The sequence below is a fragment of the Pollicipes pollicipes genome, unplaced genomic scaffold (assembly GCF_011947565.3).
Source record: "Pollicipes pollicipes isolate AB1234 unplaced genomic scaffold, Ppol_2.1 Scaffold_4295;HRSCAF=5057_pilon_pilon_pilon, whole genome shotgun sequence".
In the NCBI taxonomy this organism is placed as follows: Eukaryota; Metazoa; Arthropoda; class Thecostraca; order Pollicipedomorpha; family Pollicipedidae; genus Pollicipes; species Pollicipes pollicipes.
The window spans coordinates 41,840,681-41,868,641 of NW_023596461.1; the positions used below are offsets into that span (position 1 = coordinate 41,840,681).

Below are 27,961 nucleotides of genomic sequence, written 5' to 3' on the forward strand. Positions count from 1 at the left end.
GAGATCTCAGAAACTAGAGAGTTAGGCACACAAAATTCAGGTGCGCTGGCCTGTCCGTGAATTCACTTGCGTCAAAGTATGAGGTTTTGGTCATGACCTTGGGTCAAATAAAGTCAAGCAAAGTTAAACTCCAGCCCGGTGTCCGAAGTGCACCCAGAACCTAAATGCCTGTTTTAAGCAAAAGGCTGCTGATGCGCATCTAGGTCAGTGACCTTGTTTGACCTTTCCAAGGTTAACATGACCAAAATCATACAAGATTGCTTTGAGTTTTGCATTTGAGTAAACGTCAAAGATGACGCTAGGCAGTATGTTGTAGATCAGGTCAGTGACCTTTGCTAAGTCAGTGATCTATTCTGACCTTAAAGAAGTCCATGGAAGATGTATAATGCAGTTCCTGTTATTAACAAATTCGAAATGAGCAGCAGAACCTACCCCATACAGCAATCTCAGGAGTAATAAAACAGGTTGGTTTTGACCTTGATTTGATTTTCAAACCTAACCCTGCCTGGGTTAACGCAATTTGTTTATTCAACGTTTTGTTGCCTAAGTAAGTATCTCAGAATTGTATGGCTTCGTCTAAAATCCCGTTGTTGCATCAGATTGAACAATTTACTAAAAATCTGCTTCGCCGAATCCACGGCCTGACTTTGACTTGCCGTAGGTAACTTCACCACGTACACCTACATATTTGACACCAAACGATCCAGTTATTCAATTGCCTATAGCTAAGCAAGATTTGGTGCAACTACGCCGCACCGTTTGAAATTGCGTTGCGGAAAACCTTTGGGGGGAAGTCAAATTCCCCCCCCCCCATCCACCTGAACGGGTGCTGAATAATACCACATCAGTGTTGCCAATACATTTCCGCATTTCGAGTTCACCTACCCGTCTCCCTTGGCGTTCAAAATACTCCATATCCCGTATTCGTAATTGGCGTTGCAATCGCCAGGCCTTTGCTTTCTAAACGAAGACACTAATAACATCGTGGTTATGCATATACCGCGTACCAAACGGGGCAGCAGGAACAATTTGAAGAGAAAGCAACGAGCAGGCGCCAGCCGGAAGTCCGGAGGCATGATGGATGAGGTCTTTGCTAGAGAGGTGCCACTAATTGACAATATATTCGTTAATTCCTTCTCGAAGTAAACCAACACTGTGGCCATCAACCTCACATTGCCCATCCGCCGCTTGCCATATTGGGGGATAGTTACATCAGTGGAAACCATTACGTTTCCATTAGCTTCATGGACATGGCCCAATTCTGTCATTTTCATATTTTGGTAAATTACAGTACTTGGAAACATGCTCCCGAGTCAAATGAACACCAATTTGTTTCAAGCATGACCGCCGGAATAGGCGAGATGGAACTGAAAAGGCGCAGGACGGTCCCGCAATTATGTTGGGTACGTGGGAATGCTAAACACCTAACTGAGAAGACGAACCATCCGCCTCAGTGAACGTGAGCGCAACGAGCATCGTCCAACGCTCTGAAGCATCAAAATATGTCGGGGGCAAAAAGGAAGCCCCGGGATTCTCTAAACCTCCTTGATAAGGTCACCGGGCCCAGCTGTGTGGACGGCTCACAGGTGCAGGCCGACCGAGTCCAACGGTGCCCATGCTCAGCACAGCTGCGGAGCTCGCAGGCCAACGCTTTTGCGAAATCCGCTAGATGGCACTAGCTCACAGCCGCCTTGGTCACACAAGGAGATTGGCTGTACGACTGAACGTTGTGAGCCTCTTGATGAAGCATTTTCGCCCTCAACAGTCAGCGCTTTCTGATATAAGCTTTGCCTTTTGTAACAATAAAGACACGCGCGGCGGTAGCCTATAACGACCGCTGCGTCACGCATCTGCGCTTCAATGGGCAGGCAAGTCTTCAGAGCCGTAATCTCCAAACCAGTGTGGCAACGTGTAGCGATTGGCCAGGGAAACGCGCAGTTTTATCGAATATCCTCCTACGAAAGTAATTTTCACACAAGAGTAGACCGGGCAACAACAAATATCACCCGCGACCCTTCTTCCCCCCATAGGCACCGACCGCGCCTGGCGCGCAGCTTGGTTTGCAGTGGCAGTGGGCCGGTTAGGCAAGTCTTCTATTTTCATTTTCCCTTGGAACAGACAACTCTGATTCCAGACAGTTCCTGTTTAGGCCCAGGAAACACTCAACAACTGGAATTGTCACTTAAAACCGTCATGTTTTAGGCTGCTGGGCTATGGACAAAAGACTGGGGCAAAAGGAATATCACTACCGCACATTTGCTCCTCAAAAGACCCCTGTCCATGATCAAATGAGCACAATTGTTCAAGCCTAAAGAACAACCAAGTTCTCTCAAACAGGTAACGGAATCAACCAAAAGACTATGCCTTTAATGCGACTGCAACACAACTTTCCAAGCATTCAACTCAAAACTGGTCTTTCAACTGTCTCAGTGTTTTTCGAATCAAGCTGATATAGGTAGTGGCAGCTTAGAAGTGCGTAAAGCTCAAAACAAAACAAAAAAGTCGCTCGGAAAACAGTGTAGAGCCATTATCTCCCAGCCACCGGCCTGAACGCGTCGCCATGTCGTCGAGTGGTGCGATACGTGAGCGTCGTCTGCGCAGGCGGACCATCGACAATCAACAGCGGGCCGCCATTCCTGAGTCCGACGGCATGGGGGCCTGCAAAACGACCACGCGCGCAGCCATGTTTTGCGCAGACACGTGCCGCACAGCCCGCAGCATGCCCAGTGGCTCACCTTCAATGGAAGCCACAGATGACGTCGATATGTGCCTCGATCCTTCACCTGTAAACAAGCCAAGGCATGAGAGCAGGGAAATGGGTCCGGATGTTGTCACAGTGATGGCGAGTGAGTGATTCAGGTACACCAGCCTCGCCTGGTGCATGTGCACACACGACACAGCGGGGGGACGGCGACTCCAGCAACGACGATAAAGTGACCCAAGTCCGGGGAGAGATCGAGTTTTGGGTTAGGCAAGGCAATGGGCTCGCCACGCCAGACTCCTCAAAAATTTTGCCAAGTGACGTTTCTAGACATAAAACGCCAAGTCTCAGTATCCCGCTCCGCTCCCGTTACTGGCGGGAGCCGTGCCATCTCGCCACGCCACCTCTCGGACAGGCGTCGGACTACCGTCGTTACTCGTGTACAGCAGCGCCGCAGCCAACGGAGGAAGGAGCCCCCCCCCCCCCCCCCCCCCTCTCGGACAGGCGTCGGACTACCGTCGTTACTCGTGTACAGCAGCGCCGCAGCCAACGGAGGAAGGAGCGCCCCCCCCCCCCCCCCCCTCCACCCCCCCTCACCCTCTAGACCCGGGATTTGCTTTTGTTTTTCACCATAGAAAGGAAGTTTCCCGAAAGAAAGTTAAATGGGCGTGATGTGTACTAACCGAGCTCCGCCAGACGACGCCCTTGAGAACACGCTGGCTGCGCCCCTGTTCGGCAGATTAAACCTATTCTGGTTAATGCAGTTGCCGTGCGCTCTGTCATTGGCAGGGACTATGCGGACGAAGCGGCGCATCAACACTGGAATTTTATCTCCGCCCACAACGCCGCATTTCCCCTACAAATCGCGAGTTTTATAGGACACTATAACATAAGCCATATTGACGCAAGAGTCCTTAATGGGCATATGAATAACAAATAACACCAAGCACTAATCGTACTAACAACCACGCACCAAAACCTTAACGGAGCGTACATTGCAGCATCCCCTTGCGAGGCAGACCGCGAGGCGCGGACCTTTTGCCATGGACGCCCGAGGCGTCACGTTGGACTCATAGCCGGCAGCAAAGTTATTCCACAAATTGGCTGGGGCACAACTGTTCCACATTTCCAGCCAATGGCGGCCGGGTGAGTGTTAACAACATACGTTCTGTTAAGCGCCGTCTCGTAATCTCGGCACTTTTTCAGTAAATAACTAATAAAGCTAAATTAAAAATAGAAGTGACGGAAAGGCGTTTCTACGAGTCTAATCGAGAATACGAGAATAAATCGTCTAAGCATTCTCCGCCTCGAACACAGTTTTTCAAGATTATGTTTCCACAAGGCTGCTACTGAGAGCATTGTGTCCATAGCATGCAGCACTCCCATACTTTGATAACTTACCTATCCGAGTATGAATACACCAACGCTATGCCCGTCGTCTCCCGTATCCGCCGTCCTATATGTCCAAGTCCGTTGCATTGACTCCTGACACCCGCCATCCCCATGCATCCTCGCCTGAAAGCGGTGCGCCCAGACAGACCCCCGCCCCCCCCCCCCCCCCTCCGTCCGGTCCCTCCCCTGTCTGTCGCATCTGCAGGCCGCTAATACGTCTGAACTTGGCGAGGGGACGGCGAGCCAGACGATGAAAAAGTCCGACGCAAAAAACCACGCGCCGTCTGGCGGGAGCATCGAAAAAAGCGCGCCAAAACAAAAAACCGTCGGCAGGGTTCACCTGCCCGCCGCCGGAGCACGTGCACCTAAAAATGCTGAGGCCAGGAGATTGCTTTCCAGCCGACCGAACCGGGAAACAGCCAGTCTACATCGCGTCGTCCGTTCCCGGTAGCGGCTGACCGCCAGCACGACAGCGTGTACAATCACCAGCAGCAGCCGCGGCGATTTGTTTGCGACAGCACGCTCGGATCCGGGTGTGTTTGGCGCATGACCGTGTGTGATGCTGTACACCTAATTCGCGCAATGCATATGATTCAGTTGGACAAAATAACGAACGAAAAAGAAATAAAGAACCACGCGGATGAGCTACATTTGACGTCCCGGAGCCTGGCGTGATTCCAGGAAGACCTCATCGGACCATCGATGTTGCACATGGGCAACGCAGTCGCGCGGGTTTGCGTTTCCCGCGCCGGAGCGCGGTTCTGGCTGGCCGTCGAGCAGGGGCCGCTCGTCTCTGATCTAAAACGTCACCTGGCGTCATCGTCATCACCTGGCATCATCGCGTCCGACGAGTCCAGCTCCAGGTCGTCGATGTCGTCGCCGCGGAACACCAAGTTGACCATCTCCTCCGGCGGCTGGCCCAGAAGCAGGGACACGACACCGGGCCGTTCCAAGCCGAGAAGGTCGGCCGTCGACTCGGCCTCCGTCTCCTCCTGGGGCCTCAGCACCCCCCGCACCGGCGGCGGCGGCGTCGGCGGCGGCGGGCGACCCGCCGTCCAGTCGGCCGTCGTGCTCCTGCTCTGCTGCCGCCGCCGCCGCCGCCCCCGCGGTGAACCACCCGTCCTCAGGGCTGCCCGCCAAGGGCTGCTGCAGCGCCGCCGCTCGCGGACTGCTCTGGGGGCCGGAGGCGTCCGCGCACGACCGGCTCGGGCTGCTCAGGCAGCGGCCGCCCGAGCCGACCGCCCTCCAGCTGTCGGCCGCTGCGGCCGGCGTGCTCCCGCCACACGCAGAGTCGCCCTTCGCACAAAGCTCCACCTCACCCCTCGGCGAGACCAGCTCCTTCTTAATGACGGGCACGGCGTCGTGCTTGTTCACCCCGGCGCCTGCAGCGCTCGCGTCATCCAGCTCGCCTTCGAAGGATTCGATTTTGGCGATCCTCCCGCGAAGAGACTCGGAGAGGGTACGCCTGCGCTGACCAGCACTGTTCCTCCCTCGTTCCGATCTCGACTGTTGGAGCTCGAGCAGCCGCAGGGAATCCCTGGTCCAGGGCGCAGTGCTGATCGTGCTGCTGCCGTTCGCCTGGTGGGCGCCGCTGCCGGCTTCGGCAAAGACCGGGTCGACGGTAGGCGCCTCCGGACTGGCCAGACCTCGGCGACCGCCGGCCGGGGATCGGCCGCCGCTGGTGGGGGTCACCAGCAGCAGGACCCGCCCAGCACCGGCGGCCACCTCCCGCTGCCCCTGGCGCCGCGTCATCGCCGCCTGGCGCGCCCGCTGGCCGGCCGGCGCGCCGCCTGGAGCCACCGGGGCCGACCTGTCCTCCGCCTCATCGTCCCGCGGTGCCAGCCGCGCCGAGCCGGCCCGCTCGGCAGACCACGCCAACGGGTCGGCAGCGGCGCTCCGGAGATGCGGCGACTGAACGGCAGGACCCGCCGCACGTTCCACACGCGTCACCTTTGCGGCGCGAGCCGGCCTCGATCGGGGCGACATGATCCGACCCGGCGCCGCCCGCTCGCGTCCGCTGGAGCTCACCGCGCGTGCCGGCTCGCCGTCGCCGCGTCCGCTGGAGCTCACGGTCTGCGGCGTCTCGCCGTCCGCTCCGGTGTGGTCCGCCTCGCCGTCGCCGCGGCCGCTGGAGCTGACCGTTCTGGCGAGCTCGCCGTCGCCGGAAGAGATGACGGCGCGCGCCGTCTCGCACAGCGCGCTCGAGCTGACGCCAGGCGCCTGCAGCTGGCCGCCAGCCGCCCGCGGTCGCTGGTTCACCACAATCGTCACCGTGCCCAGCCGGTCCAGGCCGACCAGCATGTCCTCGGTGAGCGTGCGTGGCACGAGCAGCCGGAGCGGCTCGGCGGCCGGCCGGCGGCGCGCCGCCCGCTCCCGCTCCGGCAGCGGCCCGCCGGACGTGCCCAGCATCGCGCCGACCCGCGCCCGGCACGGCTCAACACGGGTCCGACACGGCCCGGGCGTCGGCCCGGCGTCGGCCTGACAATCGCCTGAGCAGCCCTACACACGGGCAGGGGAGAACACACACGGACGGGCTCCGGCCTGCTGTCTGTTCGGCGGCCTCACGGTCTGCTGACTCACGACGTCCTCCAGAGCTGCCGGTCCCCTCAGTGTCCTCGCCGTCCTCGTAGCCGAGCACTCGCCACACTCCTCACAGTCGCCGTAAATACAGGCAGGCCTCCTCCTCACAGCTGTGCGGAAGACCACCGGTCCGTTTGATTCGTCGCCTTTTGATTGGCCCAGGAGCGTCGCTTCGACCGATGTCACATCTACTTGAGCGTGCCGCCGTGTTCACTGCCACCCCGGGCCACGCCCCGCACGTCTGGAGGTCTCACGCAGACAACACGCCCACCGGCCACGCACATGTCCTGGTCCGCGGCGACCGCCTGTCGCGCGGGGCCCATGACCGCTACGCACCCGCCGCGCTCAGTGCGCCCTGCCGTCTAGACACGCAGCCAGCCGGCTCGTCCCCCGTATTTACCCCGTTAGTAATTTCTAGGGGAGCGGGCCGGCCAGACAGTACCGGCGCTCAGTGCAGACCGTGCCACTGTGGGCGCGACGGCGGCGCTAGACGGCGGCGAGGGCGGCGCCGCACGCACTGAATGCCGGCCAGCGGCGGGCCCAGCAGCCGCGCGGTGGATCGTGTCGAATCGATGCCGATTTCAATCACGAACAAGTCACGAGTCAGCCGTCGACTGTTGGCGGAACTCTGAGATCGAACGCTGCGTGGTGCAGCCTGCACGCGGCCTCACGAGCAGCCGGCGCGCCGCGGGGCCCCGGCTCGACGGTCCGTGCTCGTGTTGTGCCTGCCGCCGCCACCGCCGCCGCCGCCGAGAGGGAAGTCGATTGGTCGCACAGCGGCGCCGCGGGAGCCGGCACCGACGGCAGGAGGGGAGTCCCGCCGGCGTCCGACAGCCCCGACACCGGCGGAGCCGCCGCACGCGCCCTAAGCCCTCGACAGGAGGGAGGGAGCGCTCCAACGTCAGACAGCCAGACGGTGCAAAGCGTCGAGCCCCCCCTCAGCGTCTGGGCATGATTTCATCCTCAAAATGACCGCTACGCACGGGCCTTGTACAGGCTCTCTGCCGTTGAGACGGGAGTCCTCGATGTCGGACCGACCTGACCTGACCTGACCTGACGGCCGGCGGCGCCATTCGGTCGGCGGGCCCGGCGCGCCGCCGTCGAACGCGCAGTGCCCCCGGCGTCACGCGGCGCCGGCGGGAGGGGAGGGCGCGCCGCTACGCCGCCGTTTACCATACGGAGCCGGACCAAAACAAAAGGCCGCCGCCGCCGCCGCCGTATTTCAGTTAGTGGGGTACGCCGCCGGTTCAACGACCGGCGCCCGAGGCGAGGCGGCCGCGGCAGAGGTCAGGACAGAGGACAAGGGCGGCCGGCATGCACGGCGGCCGTAAACCCGGCCACGGGCGGCAGGGACGCCTCACCCCACACACACGCACGCGCAGGGAGGGGTAACCGAATGCCGGCTGGGATACGCAGGGGAGAGTGAGTTACGGGGCATACAGATGCAGGCACTGCCGGCTGGCAGGGGCGCCAGTCGGGCCACTATGCAAATGAGAATGGACTGCAGATGGTTGTTACATGCGAGATTCGATTGCGGCGGTTCATGTATAACAGAGAACCTGCATTGCAGAAAGTTCCATCAGCCATCGAGGGTAGCTGCTGTGCTGCATAAAATAAAACTAAAAACATACACGGCACGCGATGCATGCAACCAGTATTAAGAACGCACCCAAGGGGCGGGGCCCCACCCCCAACACCCCTCAGGTTCAGATTTTTGTTTGCTTTTCACCCTGGATGGCTCCCAACAGAAGCTTTAAAAATGGTCGTGATGCGAACTTACCGAGCTCAGACTGTGCCCGCCCTTGTGTGCCCGACCCGTGTAAAGGAAACTCGGCGAATCTGAACGCACCGTTAAAACCGTAATATCACCGAGCCCGCATCTCACGACGATTACACCATTCCGAACAAAAAGCTCGTGCCCCCATATCCGCTGCTTTGTTCGTCTGAACACGTTTGTCTAGACACCGCCGATCTGAATGTCAAAAGCCGCGCCGCGCCGAATGGCCGCGAATCGGGACCAGACAGGAGCGCAGCCCGACGGCACCGCCTGCCGCAGGGGCCAGCACGTCCGCCAGACACAATGACGGGGGGAGGGGGGTCGTGGGGACAAAACAGCGGCGCGCTAGTCGCGTCCGTCGGCGGCGCGCCGCGCGGGACTGGCGCGCTCACGGCCCGGCTGCGGCGCGCGTTTTTTCCCGTCATTATTTCACGTCCAGCCGGCGAGAGGCGGGCACTCAATGATTTCCCCACAACCGGAATCCCTGCCTCCCCTGCTGTCCTCTCCAAAGTCACTTTTTGCCGGCGGTAAAAACGGTCGGGCGCGCGGCGCCCGGACCCGATATCATATCAGCGGCCGGGGAACGGGTCGACCCCCGCACGGACGTTTTTACCCCTCCCCACCGCTATACGGTGAAAGCCGACGGCTCACAGTTAAATTCACAGCCTCGTAGTTTCGCTTCGGGGTTCGAGGTCCCACCGCCGATGCAGTCCCGAGGCCGCCGGCACGCTGGCTCATCGGCGCGGCCGCACTCACGACCCAAAGGTTGCGGGTTCGCGGCTCACACCAACCGTGCTCGGGTTTTTTTTGACATCAGAGCGAAAGACTGCGACGCGCGTGCGCTTTCAGCAATGACCGTCGCAGTTAATAATCCGAATGGGCCCAAAAGCGGCCGGCGCGACGGATCGCCGCCGATCGCCAGCAGCGTGCACCGAGCCCCGCCCTGTCCCCCTGCGTACCTCCTCCCCTTCCCCCTGTCTCAGTCGTGACGTCACCGACACCGTCGACGGGGGGGGGGGGGGGGCGGGGCGGCCCATCTGTATCCTCGCCGGGCACGCAACAGGGCGGCCGACACCGGCAATTTCTCACCGCTAAAGGGTCGCCATCTCCGGAAAAATACGGCCCAGTCCGCGGGAGAGGGCCGGTAAAAACTTGCCATGATACATGGGTTCCAGCGCGCACGCGGTCGGAAAAGGTCAGAGCACAAAAAGCCATATTACGAAAATATGCCAGGCCTGTTCCTTCTCGCCCAAGGGCTGAGAGCAGCTTCACACTATAAGGTGCGCTTGAAGTGTTATCAGTCGATGGAAATGTAGCATAGGACCTCAAGACGATTAATATAATTATTATTTTGTGGTTCATCGTACAAGCGCCATACAATCATCGTTCAGCCATCGCATCGGTAACTTAAAATCAATATACACATTCCAGTAGTTATAAACGAACCCGTAGCATCGTGACTATCCACCTCCCTGTTCAACGAAATTATCATTTTACTTCCAGGTCCCACCAGTTTGGATCAGCCGTCGCTCCATACAGCGGTATCAGCAGAGCCATTTCACAGACATCATTACTTCCCCATCACTTCAATCAGCTTGTAAAGGAACAAAACATGCAGGAGTTTCAGAAAGAAGCATATTTAGAACGGTTTTGCATACACATGCAACAGTGCACTCTATTCAGAAGCTCACTGAGACACTCCAATGGAGCATGAATCCTGCGATTCAGCATTCGTCCCAACCGCTCGACATTTGGAGCAGCAAAGCCGCGGGCAAGGCTACACGCTGCTCTCAAGACCTCGCTCAATGTAATCCCTCATTCGCAGCCCATCCTGTTCCACGAGGTCGTGCGAAAAAGCGGCTGGCACGCTGAAGGGAAGAAGAGCCACCCGAGTCACGTCTATGCAGAAATGGTGTTCGCATTAGACGAACGGCACCTCGCACCCGAGACTGCAAAAACGCCCGCTCCCCGCCGTCCAAAAACCGAAGTGTCGAGACGCGACCCGTTTTTGCCAGCGACAATCGTCGCCCCAACGAAAATCTCGGGAAATGTGTAACACCCGTTGATACATTGTGTCACTAACTGCTCCCATTAGTTTTTGCACGTGCAAAATAGCAAAACCTAAAAGGGGGAAACAAAAAGGAAACGGCCTCCCGCAAAAAGCGACACGGGGCACGGAGCGGGACCGGGCGAAACATGTGCCGCGATGAGAACATCATTAATATCTGTTCCGTTTCACGTGTGCACGCCCTAAACGTGCCGGGAAAAACGCGCCGACGCGTTGCGCGTGCCGCGCTCGCGGCACCTCTGAAACGTCGCCCCAAGTGGCGGCCAGTCAGACGCCTCGCCGGCCCCGAGACGAGCGCGCAGCTGGGGCGGCACGGCCGCTGCCGGCCGATGGAACAAATCACCCGGCCTCTGCGCTACGTCACACGGTAATTCACCTGTCCGTGCCGCCTTCGCGACCGCCCGCCGCCCGGTTTAAAGGCTCCCCGCGCGGCAAAAACCGCTCGCCATCTGGCGCCGTGGCGCGCGGGCGGGCTCGCCACTTCCCGCCTCCCTCCCCGCCGTCCAAGGCCCCGGCCTCTGGCACTGACCTTGCTTGCCCGTGGGCGAGTAGGGGTCGTAGCTGCTGGACGACATGGGCGACACGGAGAAGCCGGCCCCGGTCTGGCCGCCGGGCGGCGCGCCGAACGGCGAGGTCGAGTCGAGACTGGTCTGGTTCGGCGACGGCAGCCACTCCTCGGGGCCGGGCCGACGCGGCAGGCCCGGCTCCGGCGAGCCCACCATCGGCTCCTGCTTGATGAGCGCGGCGCGGCCGGCCACCGTCGTCAGTAGGCCCGGCGCCGCCAGGTAGCCGGTCGGCGAGGCGGCCAGCTTGAACAGCGGCCCGGACGAGAGCGGCGAGCTGCCGCGCCGCATCTCCATAATGAGCGACGACACCGAAATGGTCGCCAGGGTGAGGCGGGCGGGGCGCGGCCGTCAGCCCGGCAGGCCCATCGCCACTCCGCTACCACGCGCCCTCCGTCTGCAACGCGGCAGAGGTACGTTGTCAGTCAACGGTCATGACAGTCGCCAGGAAGACACGCGCAACTCGGGTGGGAGAGGCATAACTGGGGCGCACTGGCTTGCTGATGTAGCGTACCACAGGCTAGTGTAGCGTACCACGGGCTGGTGCGGCGTACCACGGGCTGGTGCGGCGTTCCACGGGCTGGTGCAACATAATAGGGGCTGGTGTAGTGCACCACGGGCTGGTGTAGCGTACCACGGGCTGGTGTAGCATACCACGAGCTGGTGCAGCGTACCACGGGCTGGTGCAGCGTACCACGGGCTGGTGTGGCGTGCCCGCTATACCGTTCCTCGTAATCGAAGGGATTCACGAGGCCGTTTGAGCCAACAATTTTCGAACATCCCGTTTGCAGCACACAGCATGATACATGTCTAGGAGCTGCTTTTTCATATACCTCTTCCTTTGCTAGAGCGGCGAAAACGACCAACCCTTCACCCAGGCCCGAGGTCCGGCTCTGGCAGCCTGTTCTCTAATTTGTCCTCGTGGCGACTGCGACCAACAGGCGCCACCTGCCAGCTGGCTGGGAAAACCCGCAGCGGTTCATCCCACACATTCAAACAGGGCGAGCAAGTGTCCAACGAAGCACGAACGAAGGAAAACCCCAATACAAATATCGACTCGGACGCGTGCTCGGAGACCGCTGATCCCACGGGCCAGTTCTAGCTCTCCCCGCCCCCAGCGGCCGGCCTTGCCATTAGCCGGAGGTAAGGTCACGTGCCTGCCATCTGCCGCACTCCGAACAGGCCCTGGCCATCAGCCAACTCACGCCGACGACGCGCCGCCTTCTGGCACGCGCTCGCGCCGACACACAGCGCAAGCATCCGCGTAGGGGGCGTACCTGGGCGGGTGCTCGTGTAGGGGGCGCTCTCGACGGGATGCGCGGGACGGGACCGGCGTAGAGGGCGCTGGCTGGCACGTTTCCTCAGCCCCAGTGAGTCAGCGAGCGCTAGCGACCGGCCGGTTATCAAAATACACGGCAGCACATCATTTGTTACACCGGATCCACGGCACAGCGAGGTTTGTTCCATCGGGTAGGCGGACGCGGAGGATCAGTGTTACCGGATCCACGGGCACACGTGGTCGCCGCAGCGTGCCAATGCACGGGGACAGCAAGGTCAGGACCGTCAGCCGCGGCCGAAGCCGAGGTCGCGGCAGTCCGGCGGCACGCACGGCCGTGAGACGGCGGGGTCGGGGCCGACGGGCGCGGCACGCGATACCACGGGGCAGCGTTGGGTCCTCTGACATCGGGCGCTATGGGGCAGTGACCCGCTCCACTCTCAGGTCCGGAATGGACCAGCGACTGGCGCTAGTGGGCTCGGACGCTGGACCGCGCTCGACACCCGGCCTGGACGCGTGGCTGGTCCCCACCCGCCAGGTACCTGACAGCCGATTTGTCGCACTGGGACGGCGCCCACAGTGGCCGAGTGTCGCCGCCGTGCCCGAGCCACGATTTGGACACGCCGACTGCCTCCCGACCTGCCACTAAACAGATCGGCAGTGAAGGCTACGGGCGAGCCCATGAACCGTGAGGTCTCGAGATTTATATGTGTCGCCCCCATCATGCTTCACTGCACAGCTGCAGGGTACAGCACACCGCATTTGCATGCAGCATCCGGCGTTCTCATGCACCCCACTCAGCCAGGCGTGCACCCCACGCCGCCGCAGCGCGGTGCACCCGGCGGCCTGCTTTGCGAAGCATGTCACAGGCAGCGGACCTCCCCGCGACACCTTTCCGTCGCCCGTACAAGGGCGGCCGCGGCAGACCGATGCGGAGGCCGTGCCAGCGCAACACCTGTCGCCCCACGGCTGCCTGCTGCAGCTGGTGCTGTAGCAACGGCTCACGGACCAGACCAGCGTTACTTCCAGCCCACTTCCGCCAGCGGCGGGACGCTGCGCCGACAGCGCGCTGGTCTACCGTTAATCCTCCGATCTCGGTCCAGTCAGCACGCTTTGCAAGGCAGTCGTCCGGCGAAGTCTGAGCTCGTATTTTTAGTGGCCGGCCCTCCTCGCAGCGCAAGCGTTCACCAAAGGAAACCGAACACGACGGCATCAGCCATGCTGGCCCGGTCTGAGAGCGTGACGGAACATAAGGACAGTGCGTGACGTCGCCGGTCACCGGAGATCGGAACTTGAGTCCAGCAGATAATAAAAAACCTGCCCGAAGGCGCGTGACAGAACGACGAAACATGGCGAAACAGGACGACAGAAATTGATGCCAGCTCAAAACAGAGCGTGACACCATCAGGCAACTAAGCGTATTGGCGCGGGAGCACAAAAACGACCTCACCAGCGGAGAGAACCAGCGAAGAGACTGACGACCAGCGAGGAGACTGACGTCACCACAGAACACAGCGTGACGTCACACAATAACAGACTGGCAGAGCACAACGTCGGCAGCACCGCCCAGCGACGCCGCTCCAGTACTGTTCGCTGGACTGTACACACCTGCAGCGTCAGACAGTATAGGCCGCACGGCCGCGCGCTCCCTGAGTCACCGCTCCACACCGCTGCCGGCCGAAGGCGGGCGGCCGGGCGCCCCGGGCACAAGTAGCTCCGGTCCGGCGCGCGGCGTCACTTATCTGACTCACAGCGTCATGTCACAGACCGACGCTTCACTTCAGTGACGCCGCGATGGGCAGGGCGCGGCGGAGTTTCGTGGTTCGCCGAAGCGCGCGACTCACAGCGTCACGCCGCGGGCTCGTACGCGACTCACCGCGTCACGCCGCGAGCTCGGACGCAACTCACCGCGTCACGCCGCGGGCTCGGACGCGACTCACCGCGTCACGCCGCGGGCTCGGACGCGACTCACCGCGTCACGCCGCGGGCTCGGACGCGACTCACCGCGTCACGCCGCGAGCTCGGACGCGACTCACCCGTCACGCCTGACTGAATGTGACGGCCAGACTCGGAGCGAGAGGTTTGATTTGGCAGCTGCACTGCCAGTCCGACTGCCACCCAAGCGCCATGCCTACAGCCGCAGCGACGGACATGACCGGCCACAGAGAAGCCGCCGACGGACCGAGCGTGAGATAGCGAGCGAGCCGCAGTGCGGGGCCGCCGTTACTGGGTCAAGCAGCCGATAACCATCCGGCGCATCGGCTCACGGCTGAGCAGGCAGACGGCGCCGAACACTCTCGCCACGGACCTAAACAAAGATATTCAGAGGCAAGATGTGAACGCTTGGTGACTGGCTCTACAGTGGGCAAAGACATAGTGATAAGTGTCACCAGTCAACGCAGCCAAGGATAAAGAACGAATCAGACCATCCTGACGCTGGCGGAAAGACACAGTCTGCACGACCGAGCGCAATGTCTGGCCGCACAACTCAGTACAATGTTCCTCACTAATTCAGGATGACCATCAGCGCCTATTTGACACCGTTGTGACACCAGATGACACTGGCGCGACATGACACGCGGATCCAGGTGGCCTGAAGCCGAAGGCCATCACCGCAGGCCTGAGCCGTCTCTCGACACGGGGCGCTCGGCCGGGCCGTTATCGGCGAGCGCTGAGCCGAGCCGAAGCCGCCTCGAAGCCGAGCTCGCCGGGCCAGCTCAGCGGCCCACTCCGTGATGTGGTGCCAATGTCAGGGTGACCGCCGGTGGGTCAGGGAGCGCGCCCGGCTCCGGGCGGCGGCTGAGCCAGCGCCCCCTCAGCAGGCCGACCGCAGCTCGGTGCTGAGGCGGCGCCGGCCGCGCCACGTCCGCCGCCCGAGCGCGGGCACCGGCACGGAGGGCGCCGGCGCCAGCGGGACTGCAGGCACGCGCACCGGTGCCCTCCGGAGCCGGCACACCCAGGGGCACGGAAAGCGCCGGTACCGGCACGACCAGGGCATAGAGGGCACCAGTACCGACACAGCCAGAGGCACGGAGGGCACCGGCATCAGCACCGGCACATCACATCAACCTCCACAGCCCAGACCGCTGGCACACTCCGAAGAAAAGGTTCGACCTGCAGCGCTGACACGGCCGCAGCCAGCCAGCCGCCGGCCCCCACCGGCCCTCAGGCGGGCAGCGGCCCGTGCAGGGATCGGTCCTTCACTAGTGCGCCGATTTGCCTTCGGCCCGACCGTGAGCGCCGCCGCGCGCGCCGTGCCGGCCAGAGACGAGGGCGGTATTCGGCTGCCTCGCCTATTGAGCGCCGTGGGAGCTGCAGTCGGCACGACCGCCCAGGCAATATCCGGACACGAGCGTTCCCAAACGCGACGGCCGATCGAGTGAAAGGGTCGTGCGTTACGGCCCCCGGGACTCCGAGTCCGGTCCGCCCCACATAAAAAGCGATTTCATACACGCAAACATATGCCAACCAATTATCTGCTAGTTCCAGTGCAAGTGAATGGCCTACGACTTCTGCTGCACCTGCTGTTACATCTGAAAAAATATAACAGCGGGAGCATTACAAAGTAATAAATGGCAATAATGAACAAGCCGAGTATCACACCAAACGCTCTGTTCGAAATGTCGCGTCGCTAACTAGCTCGCGTTTGACTGGGACCGGCCCTGGATGTCGCTCCAGGAGCCAGGCAGATTTCTGCGTGCTTCCGGGGCTAGTCATTGTCCGTTCTGTCCTTGGCCGGTTCACGGGCGCAGCTGGGAGCCGACCTGAGCCGAGCCGAGCCGAGCCGAGCGAGCCGAGCCGAGCCGAGCCGAGCCGAGCCGAGCCGAGCCGAGCCGAGCCGAGCCGAGCCGAGCCGAGCCGAGCCGAGCCGAGCCGAGCCGAGCCGAGCCGAGCCGAGCCGAGCCGAGCCGAGCCGAGCCGAGCCGAGCCGAGCCGAGCCGAGCCGAGCCGAGCCGGGCCGGGCTGGGCGGGGCCGGTCCGAGGCAGGGCCGGGCCGAGCCGAGCCCCTGACAGCTGGCGCATGCGACGAGCCCAGGGCGTGGCCGGCGGAGCAGCGAGTCAGCCGGCATCGCTCACTCCTCACTGCCGTCCACCGTGGGAGCCACATCACGGAATCGCGTCTCAGTTCGTTGATCATGGGAGTCGGAAATCAGCAACTGTCGTGCGTTCTGGTCTGTGTTCCCATTGCCCAAGACAGCCTTCTGCCCGGCGCTTCTGTTGCGCAGTTGCCGGCTCCTCGCCGCCAGCAGGCGGCTCTGAAGGGCGCCGGCCGCGGCGCAGGCCCAGTTCGAGGCGGTCGAACCGGCCGCACGGCCGCTCACCTTCGGCGCTGCGCAGAACTGGTCCGCACGGCTCGGCGGCGGATCTGGTCCCACACGTTCCCGACTCGACCCTGACCCGGCGGCACCCGGCGAATGTGGTGGCCGCACGCCGCACCCCCGGCAGGCCGGTCTGACTACGGCAGGTGGCGCTCCTGACCTCCGACATGACAGCCCCGGCCAAAGACGCTAGCATTCTCTGAAAACAGGTTGCTGCGGCATGTCATCGTGCAGCTCTTTATCATGAAATGCTGGCGACAATAAAAAATCTCCCTAAAGAAAGTCCCAATCGGAAAAGTTGGCATTTATGGGCGACCTCCCATATGTCAGCTCCGACCAGTGCAGGTGGCACTCGGACACCTCCCGATCCCAGCTCCGCCAACGGCGCTCGGGAGGTGAAGCTCCCTCCGCCTGCGAAGGTGGCGCTCGGGCGAACCCTCAACCCATCCTCTGCAGCCGGCGTAGATGGCGCTGCCGGTCGCCCTCGGCCCTGCGCCGCCGTCCCACACTCGCCGGGGGCGCGGTCGGGCCGCGGCGGGCGGCGGCAGCGGCGGCCACGCCCGGCCGAGCCCGGCGGCCCGGCCGCGGGGGTGTCAGGGCCACCGCCGCGCCGGACCGCGGACCCCGCGCCCCAGGCGCCGCCTAACTGCCCCGCTGGCCGGAAATGCCGCGCGAGCGCTGCCGGGCCGCGGCGCAGCGAGACGTGAGCGCCGCGCGCCGTGACGCGTCGCCGGCCCGGACCGGCTGGCCTGCCGCAGGTGGAGCGCTGATGGGTGCCGGCGGGCCCGGGCTGTACACACCGGACCAGCGGTCCATCGGGCGAGAGCCGCGTGACGGTGCGCCAGCGCTAGGCCCGCGCTGGCGCTGGGTGGGCAGGCCCGGCTGTACACACCGGTCCGGCGGTCCATCGGGCGAGAGCCGCGTGACGGTGCGCCAGCGCTAGGCCCGCGCTGGCGCTGGGTGGGCAGGCCCGGCCTGTACACACACTGGTCCGGCGTCGGCGGGCGAGAGCCGCGTGACGGTGCGCCAGCGCTGGCCCGCGCCGGCGCTGGGCGGGCAGGCCCGGGCTGTACATACCGGTCCGGCGGTCCGGCGGGCGAGAGCCGGGTGACGGGGCGCAGCGCTGGGCCCGCGCCGGCGCGGGGTGGGCGGGCCCGTGCTGTACACACCGGTCCGGTGGTCCAGGGGGCGAGAGCCGGGTGACGGTGCGCCAGCGCTGGGCTACTGCGCTGTCACCACGCCAGCCCGTCCGGCACGGACCCCAGGTACTGCTGTGCTGCACAGCTGGGCGTAGGAATAGATATGGCTTATAGTGATCTCACAGCAACGCTTTCATCATTACCCTATTAACCAGTCTGCAATGTAACCCGAATGAAAACACCAATACGCGGACGAACATGAACTGGTCGAACGGGCAATAATACCTTATCCATTGTATAACCAAATTCGGGCAGGAAGCAAGAACATCTGGGCACGGTGCCAACGCTTTTGGGCTGCCTGCATGTCTGAGGGCGTTTTTCAGTGCAGGTGGCCCGTGTGCAATAGGTCGGAATCTGAACACCTGATTGGAATAAATGGTTTTCCGCCGAGTGAACACGAGTTTCTCTATGGTAAAGAACCCAAGTAGTAAAGCTTGATCTGCGTTTACATGCATAATGACCCGTTCCATGCGCAAAGTCAAATGTGCACGGAATACTTCACTGACCTGAGCCGACGCGAACTGCACTTCTACGTTGCACTTCGCAAAACTTTGCAAGATATCAGTCCATTGCCATTCTTCTGCTGCTTCTGCTACTAACATACCATAAGGGATCATGCCAAGCTAGAGCCATGATATAAGTACCATAGTTAAAGCTATCGGAAGCATTGATACCATAGCAGACATTTAATCATCGAGGCATTTCAAAAAACTTTTGGTTTAAAATATGCTCTGCAATTCCGATCTTCCTTAAACCCGACTGTTTCCAGTTTTTCCGAAAGCATTGTCTGGCACTACTGATTCCACCTGCCAAGCGGGTCAACAACCGGCGGCCGGCATCACCCGCCCCCATCCCGCGTGCGCGCGTCACGCCGCCGGCGCTACCGTGTCACGGCCAGCCCCTATGGTGACGTCACGTCCCCGCCGCCTTATCAGGTGACCATGGACCGCCTTCATGGTGGGGGCCCGGAGATGGCCGGCGGGCAGGTGGTAATTATACACGACGCAGCCAAACAAAGGCCAGGCGGCGGCGCGTCAGCGGCACGTTCAACACATGGCGCCGCGCGCCGGACGGCCGGCCAGGTAATTAGCCCGCAGCGCCGAGCCACGACGCACGCAAGAATGCCGAGCAGAGCCCGCCGCCGAGCCGTGCGCTCATGCGCCGGGACGCTGAGCAGCCCGAGCACACTCGTACGGGGCCATCGGCCAGGCGCTAGGGCCGTGATGGCGAGCGGTCCACCGGACGCATGCAAAACACAGGGCGTGACGAGTCTCGAACCCACGACCTGTCGGTCACATGGCCGGCGGGCGACAGCTAAGCCGACGCGTCTCACACCAATCAAGCGGACGTGGGCGAATAATTAAACCGTTCGGAGCTGCCAGGCCGCATGCCAGCCAGCAGGACGACAAAGCAGCTCGTCTGCCCCAGAACGATCGGATGTACAGGCTGAGCCGACCGGCAGCAATGATTCGACTGTTTATCAGCGGCGAAACAGGTGTGCCGATCTCCCGCTGCTCAGCGGCGAGCCAGCTGTACCGATCTCCCGCTGCTCAGCGGCGAGCCAGCTGCACCGATCTCCCGCTGCTCAGCGGCGAGCCAGCTGTACCGATCTCGCGTTGCTCCGCCGCGAGCCAGCTGTACCGATCTCGCGTTGGTCCACGGCGAGCCAGCTGTACCGATCTCGCGTTGCTCCGCCGCGAGCCAGCTGTACCGACGCTCCAGCCCAGCGATCCGCCTCGGCACGGGCCGGCTGTGCCGCCGCCCGCGCCGACCGCGGCCGCAGCCGGGCTGGCCCAGCGGGCCGGATCAGCAACGCTGACGTCACAATGTGGGTCAGCGCCGGGTCGCTTTCTAGTGGGGCAGCCGCGCGGGCCGATCCCGGCGCGGCGCAGCCAGCCAACAGCTGGCCGATCGGCACCGCCGGCGTTTCACTTTCCGGGAATCGCTGGGGAGAGTGAAACAGTGTTGTTCTCTGGCGCTGAGAAACCGGGCCACGTCCAGGCTGCCGGCCGTGGCCGCGGTCCGCGCGGAGGCGCGCGAGCTGTCAACAGGGCCTGGCGGCGCGGCCCGGAGCCCCGCCCGAAGCGGCTCGGCGCACACGCCGCCACCGGGCCGGCGGGGAGCGACAGCAGGGCTGTCATGCGGGCGGCGTCTCTATCGGACCAATACCGACAAATGGGGGGCTGTTTTGCCCTGGCGAACGGAAAGTTTGTAAAAGCGAGAGCGCACGTTTCACGAAGGCAACGAGCTGGGGCAACGAGATGATCGCAAAGCATCCTTAAAAGACCGCCAGGTAAGTCATGAAAAACCAAAGCAAATGTACTAGTACAGTGGCAAACAAAGGTATTAGTACAGTGGCCAGAATCGTGCCTACATCCACACAGTAGAACAGTCTGAACAGCCAAACATGTTCCGCGTCCAACCTAAGCAGCCGCAGCGACGCCGAGCCAGCCGGAAGAACAATGCTGTTTAGAGCCCCGCAGACACAGCCGGGTGGGCCGAGGCGAGCGGGCGTGATTATGACAGCCCCGGCCACGGCGGACCGCGCATTGTCAGCGTGTGATTGCCAGCCCGTGCGGAGCGCGGGGGACGGGCTGGTGTGGCGGTCCGTTTGGGGGCCGACCGGCCGACGGCCCGGTAATTGGCGCGACGGGGCCGGCGGACGGGAATTCCGCTGGTGTGCCGAGACAGTGGCGCCGCTCGTCCGCCCCATCCGGCAGGTGCGTGCCGGCCGCCGTCAGGTCAAGGGCCGCGCGTCTATCACGGCAATCTCGAGCGGTGCGTACCACAGCGTGCCGCCGACGCCGATCGAGCCCCCCCGCGTCAGGCAACGCTCGGTACACACACACGGCACGGTCTGGGTCAGCGCGCCGCGGCGGCCGGTGACGCCCGGGCGCCGCACCACCACACGGCACGGTCTGGATCAGCGCGCCGCAGCGGCCAGTGACGCCCGGGCGCCGCACCACCACACGGCGCGGTCTGGATCAGCGCGCCGCGGCGGCCGGTGACGCCCGGGCGCCGCACCACCACACGGCACAGTCTGGATTAGCGCGCCGCAGCGGCCGGTGACACCCAGGCGCCGCATCATCAGTGCGCGGTGTTAGGACAAAACTCGCCTTACGGCGCCCCCACACCTTCCTCAGCCTACCGGACCTACCTGAGGCCTGTTGTGGTCAGTCCTCTCTGGTCAGTTCTACCCGGGCATTTTAAGAAAGTGATTCAGTCACGCCCTGCCTCCAGAACCAGGTCTTTTCCGTTCCGTTTTCTTCGTGTTTTCATATACTCAACCCACACTGACACGCGCATTCTTCGCTCGTGTCCCCACTCCCCTTCCCAGTTGACACCAATGTCCGTTCCCGGTGGCTCCAAGGCCTGTCCCCGACGACTCCACTGCCCGTTCACGACGGCCCCACTGCCCGTTCGCGACGGCCCTACTGCCCGTTTACGGAGACCGCACTGCCCGTTCCCAACGGCCCACTGCCTATTCCCAGCGGCCCACTGCCCGTTCCCAACGGCCCACTGCCTATTCCCAGCGACCCACTGCCCGTTCCCAGCGGCCCACTGCCTATTCCCAGCGGCCCACTGCCCGTTCCCAGCGGCCCACTGCCCGTTCCCAACGGCCCAATGCCTATTCCCAGCGGCCCGTTCCGCGCTCCCCTGGCCGTACAGTGCAGCCCGTTCCGCACGACCGAACGGGCGCTGCCACGCGGCTAGCCTTGGAACGGCGCGTCGGCGCCAGTGCATGGCGCCCGACCTTCACGAGTACTGGGTCATTCCTCTCTGGCACCAGCGCAGTAGCAAGCGCACCGGACCGAAGACAATGCCGGCACATCTGCTGCATCGCTGTCGCAGCCGGCGGTTTTTAAACGGGCGGACGCGGCCGGCTAATTGGCCGCCGGTGGACAATAGTCGGCGGCTATCTGCGCCGCCAATCAGGTGCACCTATGCTCAGGGCGCGTCGCGGCCGGCGCGAGACCGTCTCCAGACGGCACCGGCAGCGAGCCCCTGCCGGCGCGAGAGCGTCTCCAGACGGCACCGGCAGCTGACCCCGGCCGGCGCGAGACCGCCTCCCGACGGCTGATCCCTGCCGGCGCGAGACCGTCTCCCGACGGCAGCACCGGCTACTGACCCCTGCCGGCGCGAGACCGTCTCCCGACGGCAGCACCGGCTACTGACCCCTGCCGTCGCGAGACCGTCTCCCGACGGCGGCACCGACTACTGACCCCTGCCGGCGCGAGACCGTCTCCCGACGACGGCAGCGGCAACTGACCGCTGGCATCGGAGTGGCGGGGCGTCGAGTTGCTGCGGCAGCCCCCTCCAAGGAGGTCGCTTCCCAGAAGCGCAGCTCGTCCGGAGCCGTGCGCCAGCTGCCGGACTATGCGCCCGCAGTGAGAACGGTTCATCTACGCGCTGGCGGCCCCTCCGTAGGGGGAGGGGGAGAGGGGAGGACCTTGCCTGGGCGTCTGTAGCCTTGTAGTGAACGTCTTACAAGATGACATGTCTTCCCTGTGCCAATCCTCTAGCGGTAGCGGTACATGTTCTCCGCGTTATCCGCCTAATGAGGACTGGTATCTCTTCAAAGTCCATGTCGTGGTGCGACGCCCGCTCCCCTTTCCCTTCCGTACAGCCATGTGGCTCCCCTACCCTTCCGTGCAGCCATGTGGCTCCCCTACCCTTCCGTACAGCCCATGTGGTCCCAGCCCAGCCTATGCAAACTGCCCGAATGGGACACCGCATCCAGCAGCCGGTCCAGTCTGGTTGCCGCCAGGCGCCGTTCCTTAGTGCCGCCCACGCGAGCCCCCGCGCGCTCGCCGTGACCTCTACGCCGGTTGAGGTCAGCCGACACCGGTCGGCCGCGCGCCAGCCACTTCCCCCACCAGTTGCAGCTAATGACCCGCCGCGCATGCACACTGTGGAAAGTGACGGTGCATGCGGGGCAGACATTAGACGGCGGGGACGGAGGGGCGCACGGCTCGTCTGTACCCTGCCCCGCTCCAGCCCCAGAGCCGGGCCAGACTGCACCCTACCGGCACCCGTCTCCAGGCTGGGGTCCCACCACACGCTCCCAGGACCTAGCCCCAAAGCCGGACCAGACTGCACCCTACCGGCACCCGTCTCCAGGCTGGGGTCCCACCACACGCTCCCAGGACCTAGCCCCAGAGCCGGACCAGGACTGCCCCCTACTGCACCCTACCGGCACCCGTCTCCAGGCTGGGGTCCACCCACGCTCCCAGGACCTAGCCCCAGAGCCGCCAGACTGCACCCTACCGGCACCCGTCTCCAGGCTGGGGTCCCACCGCACGCTCCCAGGACCTAGCCCCAGAGCCGGCCAGACTGCACCCTACCGGCACCCGTCTCCAGGCTGGGGTCCCACCACCGCTCCCAGGACCTAGCCCCAGAGCCGGCCAGACTGCACCCTACCGCCACCCGTCTCCAGGCTGGGGTCCCACCACACGCTCCCAGGACCTAGCCCCAGAGCCGCGCCAGACTGCACCCTACCGCACCGTCTCCAGGCTGGGGTCCCACCACACGCTCCCAGGACCTAGCCCCAGAGCCGCGCCAGACTGCACCCTACCGGCACCCGTCTCCAGGCTGGGGTTCCACCACACATCCCCAGGGCCCGGCCCAGCAGCGGGACCACACTGTGTCCGCTGGGCTCTGACCGGACTCGATGCCGGTTCCGGACCCGGCTGCGGGACGAGCGCTGGTCTGAGGCTCCTGATCTGCTGCCTCGGCAGGCGACGTGGATGGCATTCCCGTCCCAGAAAACAGCGTTCGTATGTGGAGCACGAAACTGTAATAGAACACTAGTAAAAGAAAGGAAGGCTCACCGCGATTCACGGTGAGCCATCGCATGAATTACAATGATATATTCACAGCTTTCACTCCGCTCCGTTGTTGCGATCTCAACTCAACGTGCCTTACTTTGAAACATGACGTCAGCTTTGCGATAAGTCCACATCTCAGGGTGGTTACAGCTGGCCACGGCGCGACCTAATGACTGATTTCTGGTGCAACACGAGCCCGACGCCTCCACCGCTGGCCGAGCTGGGGCTTGGCACGCTGATGACTGAACGAAGAGTAATGACCTACAGCTTTTCGCAGCTGGCACATCCCAACCACATCTGAGACGCCGTGCCGAAAAAGAAGCGGCGGCGCCTTCGTCTGGCCCCGGCAGGGCAGCCCACGGGCGAAAAGATCTAGTCCTCCCGGCGAGATCGCAGTCCGCGGGTGACGCGCACCCCGGATCTGTCGTATCTGTCAGGAAACCGCCGTGGCTCCCCCCAACGTAGCAGAGCCGGCGCCCTCCCCTAGTCAGCACAGATCACTTATGGCGGAAGCTCGTTCGCCGAAGCCAATAAGCCCGACAAGCTTCACCAAAACGGCAGGAGAAATTAACGGATCCTTCACAGAGACAGCTGACTACGGGGCACCAACTGTTCACACGCAGGTGGCAGAAAATCACCAGACCGTTCATCCGGCATCCGGGTGAAGATCACCGGGCTGTCCGCACACTCAGGTGGGAACCAGGAGGACGCTCGCTACCAAAGACAGCTGCTAACCGTCACGCACACGCCTTGGGCAGGCCCGGTACAAACCGGCGTCCATTAACAATGTTCCCCGGCGAGCATTAACGAGTGCAAGTAAGCGAGAAGTACAGCGTGAGAAATGGGCGAGAATCATTACATATGATTCTCCACAGCGCGCTGGCAGACAACACGAACAACCACACCGAAGCCGACGGGTGAGAACCGTCATTCAGCTCACTCACGCTCACAGGTGAGAAGTGTCACACCCGGTAGTCAGTGCAAGTTACGTGCGAATTATCGTCACGCCCAATGGAATACCGTCACTTGTTAACACTCGATGATCGTAGCATCCATAGGGTATTCGTGAGCGTATAGGTGAGGATTTATCGAACCTTCTGGTCACCAGCAGTGCCTGTGTTAGTAGTGGCGTGCCCTCAAAGCATAGTCACATTTGTTCGGAGGCCTATCTTGGTGCAGGCAATTGTATGTTGATCAAATGCCATTTCCAAGCAGCTATACTCGTGAACTGGCATCACCTGACAGATCTGCGACACCGTCGCCGACGTCTGTTCATGCCTTGAGTTCCTCATGAACACTGCCACGGCCTGAATTTGCTCCAGCTCAAGTACAAATTAGAGCATGGCATATTTCGGGGCGCATTGTTCTGCTCCCCAATATAACCCGCACTGCCGTACACAAATGACCAAAACTCGGAACGACAGATGCAAAGTAGCTGGATGCCATCGGCTACTGCCTGTATAATGAAGAGTGATTATTCTCATGAATGAAATCTTAAACAAATCTTAATTATGGATGGCAGTCCGTTAGGCAGCCATCCAATTTACATTGTGCCCCGACAATCACGTCTTAGGCGCTTTAAAATAGCGTTCTTAGAGAGGCCATCGTATTTCTGAGTAACGGTATGCAAAGCGACCCCATTAGAACATCGTGATACGGTGACGACCAATACCAAGACCAAAACCAACACGAAACCCATGCGAAAAGCTACCGATTTTTGTCATGCTCCAAACACGACGATTCATGGTACAAAAAATAGCCGAATATTTTCACACCTGTCTTTACTGAAGTTGCTGTATCTCGGCTAAACGTAAGTGCGTATACCGGACGGAGGGTGCCTGATACCAAAGTCGCCCGTCTTAGGTTGCTCATCAGTGGTGCGATAGCCATGCAATGTTCTTAGTGCTAACTTGGCATACGTACAGTGCCGGCGGAGTCTCTGTGGTGATGGAGGAAGGAGGGCAGGAGGGGGGGGGGGGGGGGGAGGGGGCGCAACCGGATTTTCAATTCGTTCCTATCCATGCACCGCCGTGGAATGTCTCCAAATGTTGCCCGGAGCTGGGGGTCAGCTGCCCCCTGCCCCAGCCGAATAAGTCGCCTCTGTACATATCACAAAAATCGATCACAAACAAATGATAGGTTTTGTTAACCACAATACAAGTATTTTGTGAACTGCAGTGCATTGCTAAATTGCGGGCAGAGAGGAATCTTCAGTGCGTCACGAATTTCAGGCCGATATGAAAGGCTTTCTTTGAGCTAATATGAATTTAGATTTGTCAGCTGATGTTAATTAGCTACAGCTGAGTTTCATAGCACACGGTCACGGAGCACCGCACCAGCTTTGGCTACAACTGCCAAGTGTTCTCACTGGTACCACCGCCCTCAATAACCCTCACATCACATAACTAATTTACCTACCACTTGGCTGCAGGTCCAATCACGGACGGGCGCGGCGCTGCGCTGCGCAGGAGACGGACACTGGCCGATGCACCACAGCCAGGGGCCGCTGCCCTGTCCCTATCACCACCACCGACGCACCCGCCCGCTGCGGCTGCACTCAGCCCGGCGCGTGCGGCAAGGTCAATGTCACGCCGGTCACTGCGGCGCCGGTCACCAGCACGCGCCTCGCTCCGCGCTCGCCCGGCCGCCCACTACCTCTGTAACACAGTTTTCGCTTTCGGCGCGGCGCGGCGCTGCGGCGCAGCAGTGGCGGCGGCGGCGGCGGCGGCGCCCGCGGCGGGTGGCGCGCCTGGCCGGCTCAGACCTCCGCCACACTGGATCTCACCCGCTGCACCAGGCGGGTGAGACACTGCGTGTAAAAACGGCTCCACCGCGCAGCCGGAGCGCTGGGAAGCGGTGGTTGTCTAAAGCCAGCAGTGCTGGAGGGCGGTGGTTGTCTAAAGCCAGCAGCGCTGGGAGGCGATGCCTGTCTGTAGCTGGGGCGCTGGGGAACGGTGGCTGTCTAGCCGGCGGCGGTGGGAGGCGGTGGCTGTCTGTGGCCAGCGGCGTTGGGAGGCGGTGGCTGTCTGTAGCCAGCGGCGCTGGAAGGCGGTGGCTGTCTGTAGCCGGTGGTGTTGGGAGGCGGTGGCTGTCTGTAGCCAGCGGCACTGGAGGGCGGTGGCTGTCTGTGGCCAGCGGCGTTGGGAGGCGGTGGCTATCTTGGCGTTGGAAGGCGGTGGCTGTCTGTAGCCGGTGGCGTTGGGAGGCGGTGTCTGTCTATAGCCGGCGGCGCTGGAAGGCGGTGGCTGTCTGTAGCCGGCGGCGCTGGGAGGCGGTGGCTGTCTGTAGCCTAACCAGCGGCGCTGGAAGGCGGTGGCTGTCTGTAGCCAGCGGCGCTGGAAGGTCATGCTGGGAGGTTGCAGCTGCGGGGCGGCGGTCGCGCCGCAGCTCTGTGTCCACTCTGGCCGAAACCGTGTGGTGTTTCCGTCGCACTTGTTCGGACCGTCGGCCGGCCGAGCACGCCGGAAGCGCTCCAACGCCGACAAAGGGCGCCCCGGTGCGTCAGCGTCGGTGGCCGCGGGACCCATGACCCAGATCCCAGACCTGTCGGCGGCCAGGTGATCCCGCCCCGCTCCCGCCGGCCGCCTGCACTCGGCACAGCGCACGGTGCTCACGACACACGCACGCTGTTTTGGTCTGGAGGTATCGTGTTTGGAAGACAAATCTGTCGTGCGCGAGGCGCCCCCGCTGTAGACGGGACGGGCGTCTGGCGCGTAGAGGTCAGAGGGAGAGCGCGGAGAGCCCAGAAGGAGAGCGCGGAAAGCCCAGGGGGAGAGCGCAGAGAGCCCAGAAGGGCGCGCATCGCTATATCGTCCGCTCCACATTCGTCATTTGCGAGCGCAGCGGCACGCTAGCATCCGAAAACCTTGAGCAGTTTTGAGCGATCGACAGTGACCGCAAAACATGCTTTGAGTGTATTTCACAGCAATTAGGAAAATAAAATGCGCGTAAGCCGTTGTCTCTGGAATGTGCATGCGCGAGCTGATCTGATTGCAAACCTAGCAACACCTCCACCACCTGGCTGCTGCCGGAAGGAAATATGGCACATCCGGAGCTGCACCCGGAGCCATTTTACGACAAGATCGCGTCACAAGACCGCATCCTCGACCAAACCACTACGGCTCTGCATCTCCACACTGCTTAAACAGCCCCAGTTCCACTCAAGCCTGCCGACGGCCGACGGCGAGCATAAAACCAGCCTCGGCAGATGGCGGACGGAGGGGCCTGGCCGGCAGCCCGGGGTGTGGACCACCTGCCC

The 27,961-nt window shown here is 62.3% G+C and overlaps 1 protein-coding gene across 1 annotated transcript; it reads right to left on the reverse strand.

The window, feature by feature from the left end:
• Window positions 1–2,616: 2,616 nt before the first annotated feature.
• Window positions 2,617–26,214, reverse strand: LOC119097559 (uncharacterized). Its single transcript, XM_037220593.1, has 3 exons — window positions 26,122–26,214; window positions 11,048–11,478; window positions 2,617–2,783 (listed from the first exon to the last, which is right to left on the reverse strand). Exons 2-3 carry the CDS (start codon window positions 11,376–11,378, stop codon window positions 2,617–2,619), a joined length of 498 nt encoding a protein of 165 aa, XP_037076488.1. The 5' UTR covers window positions 11,379–11,478; window positions 26,122–26,214.
• Window positions 26,215–27,961: the final 1,747 nt, after the last annotated feature.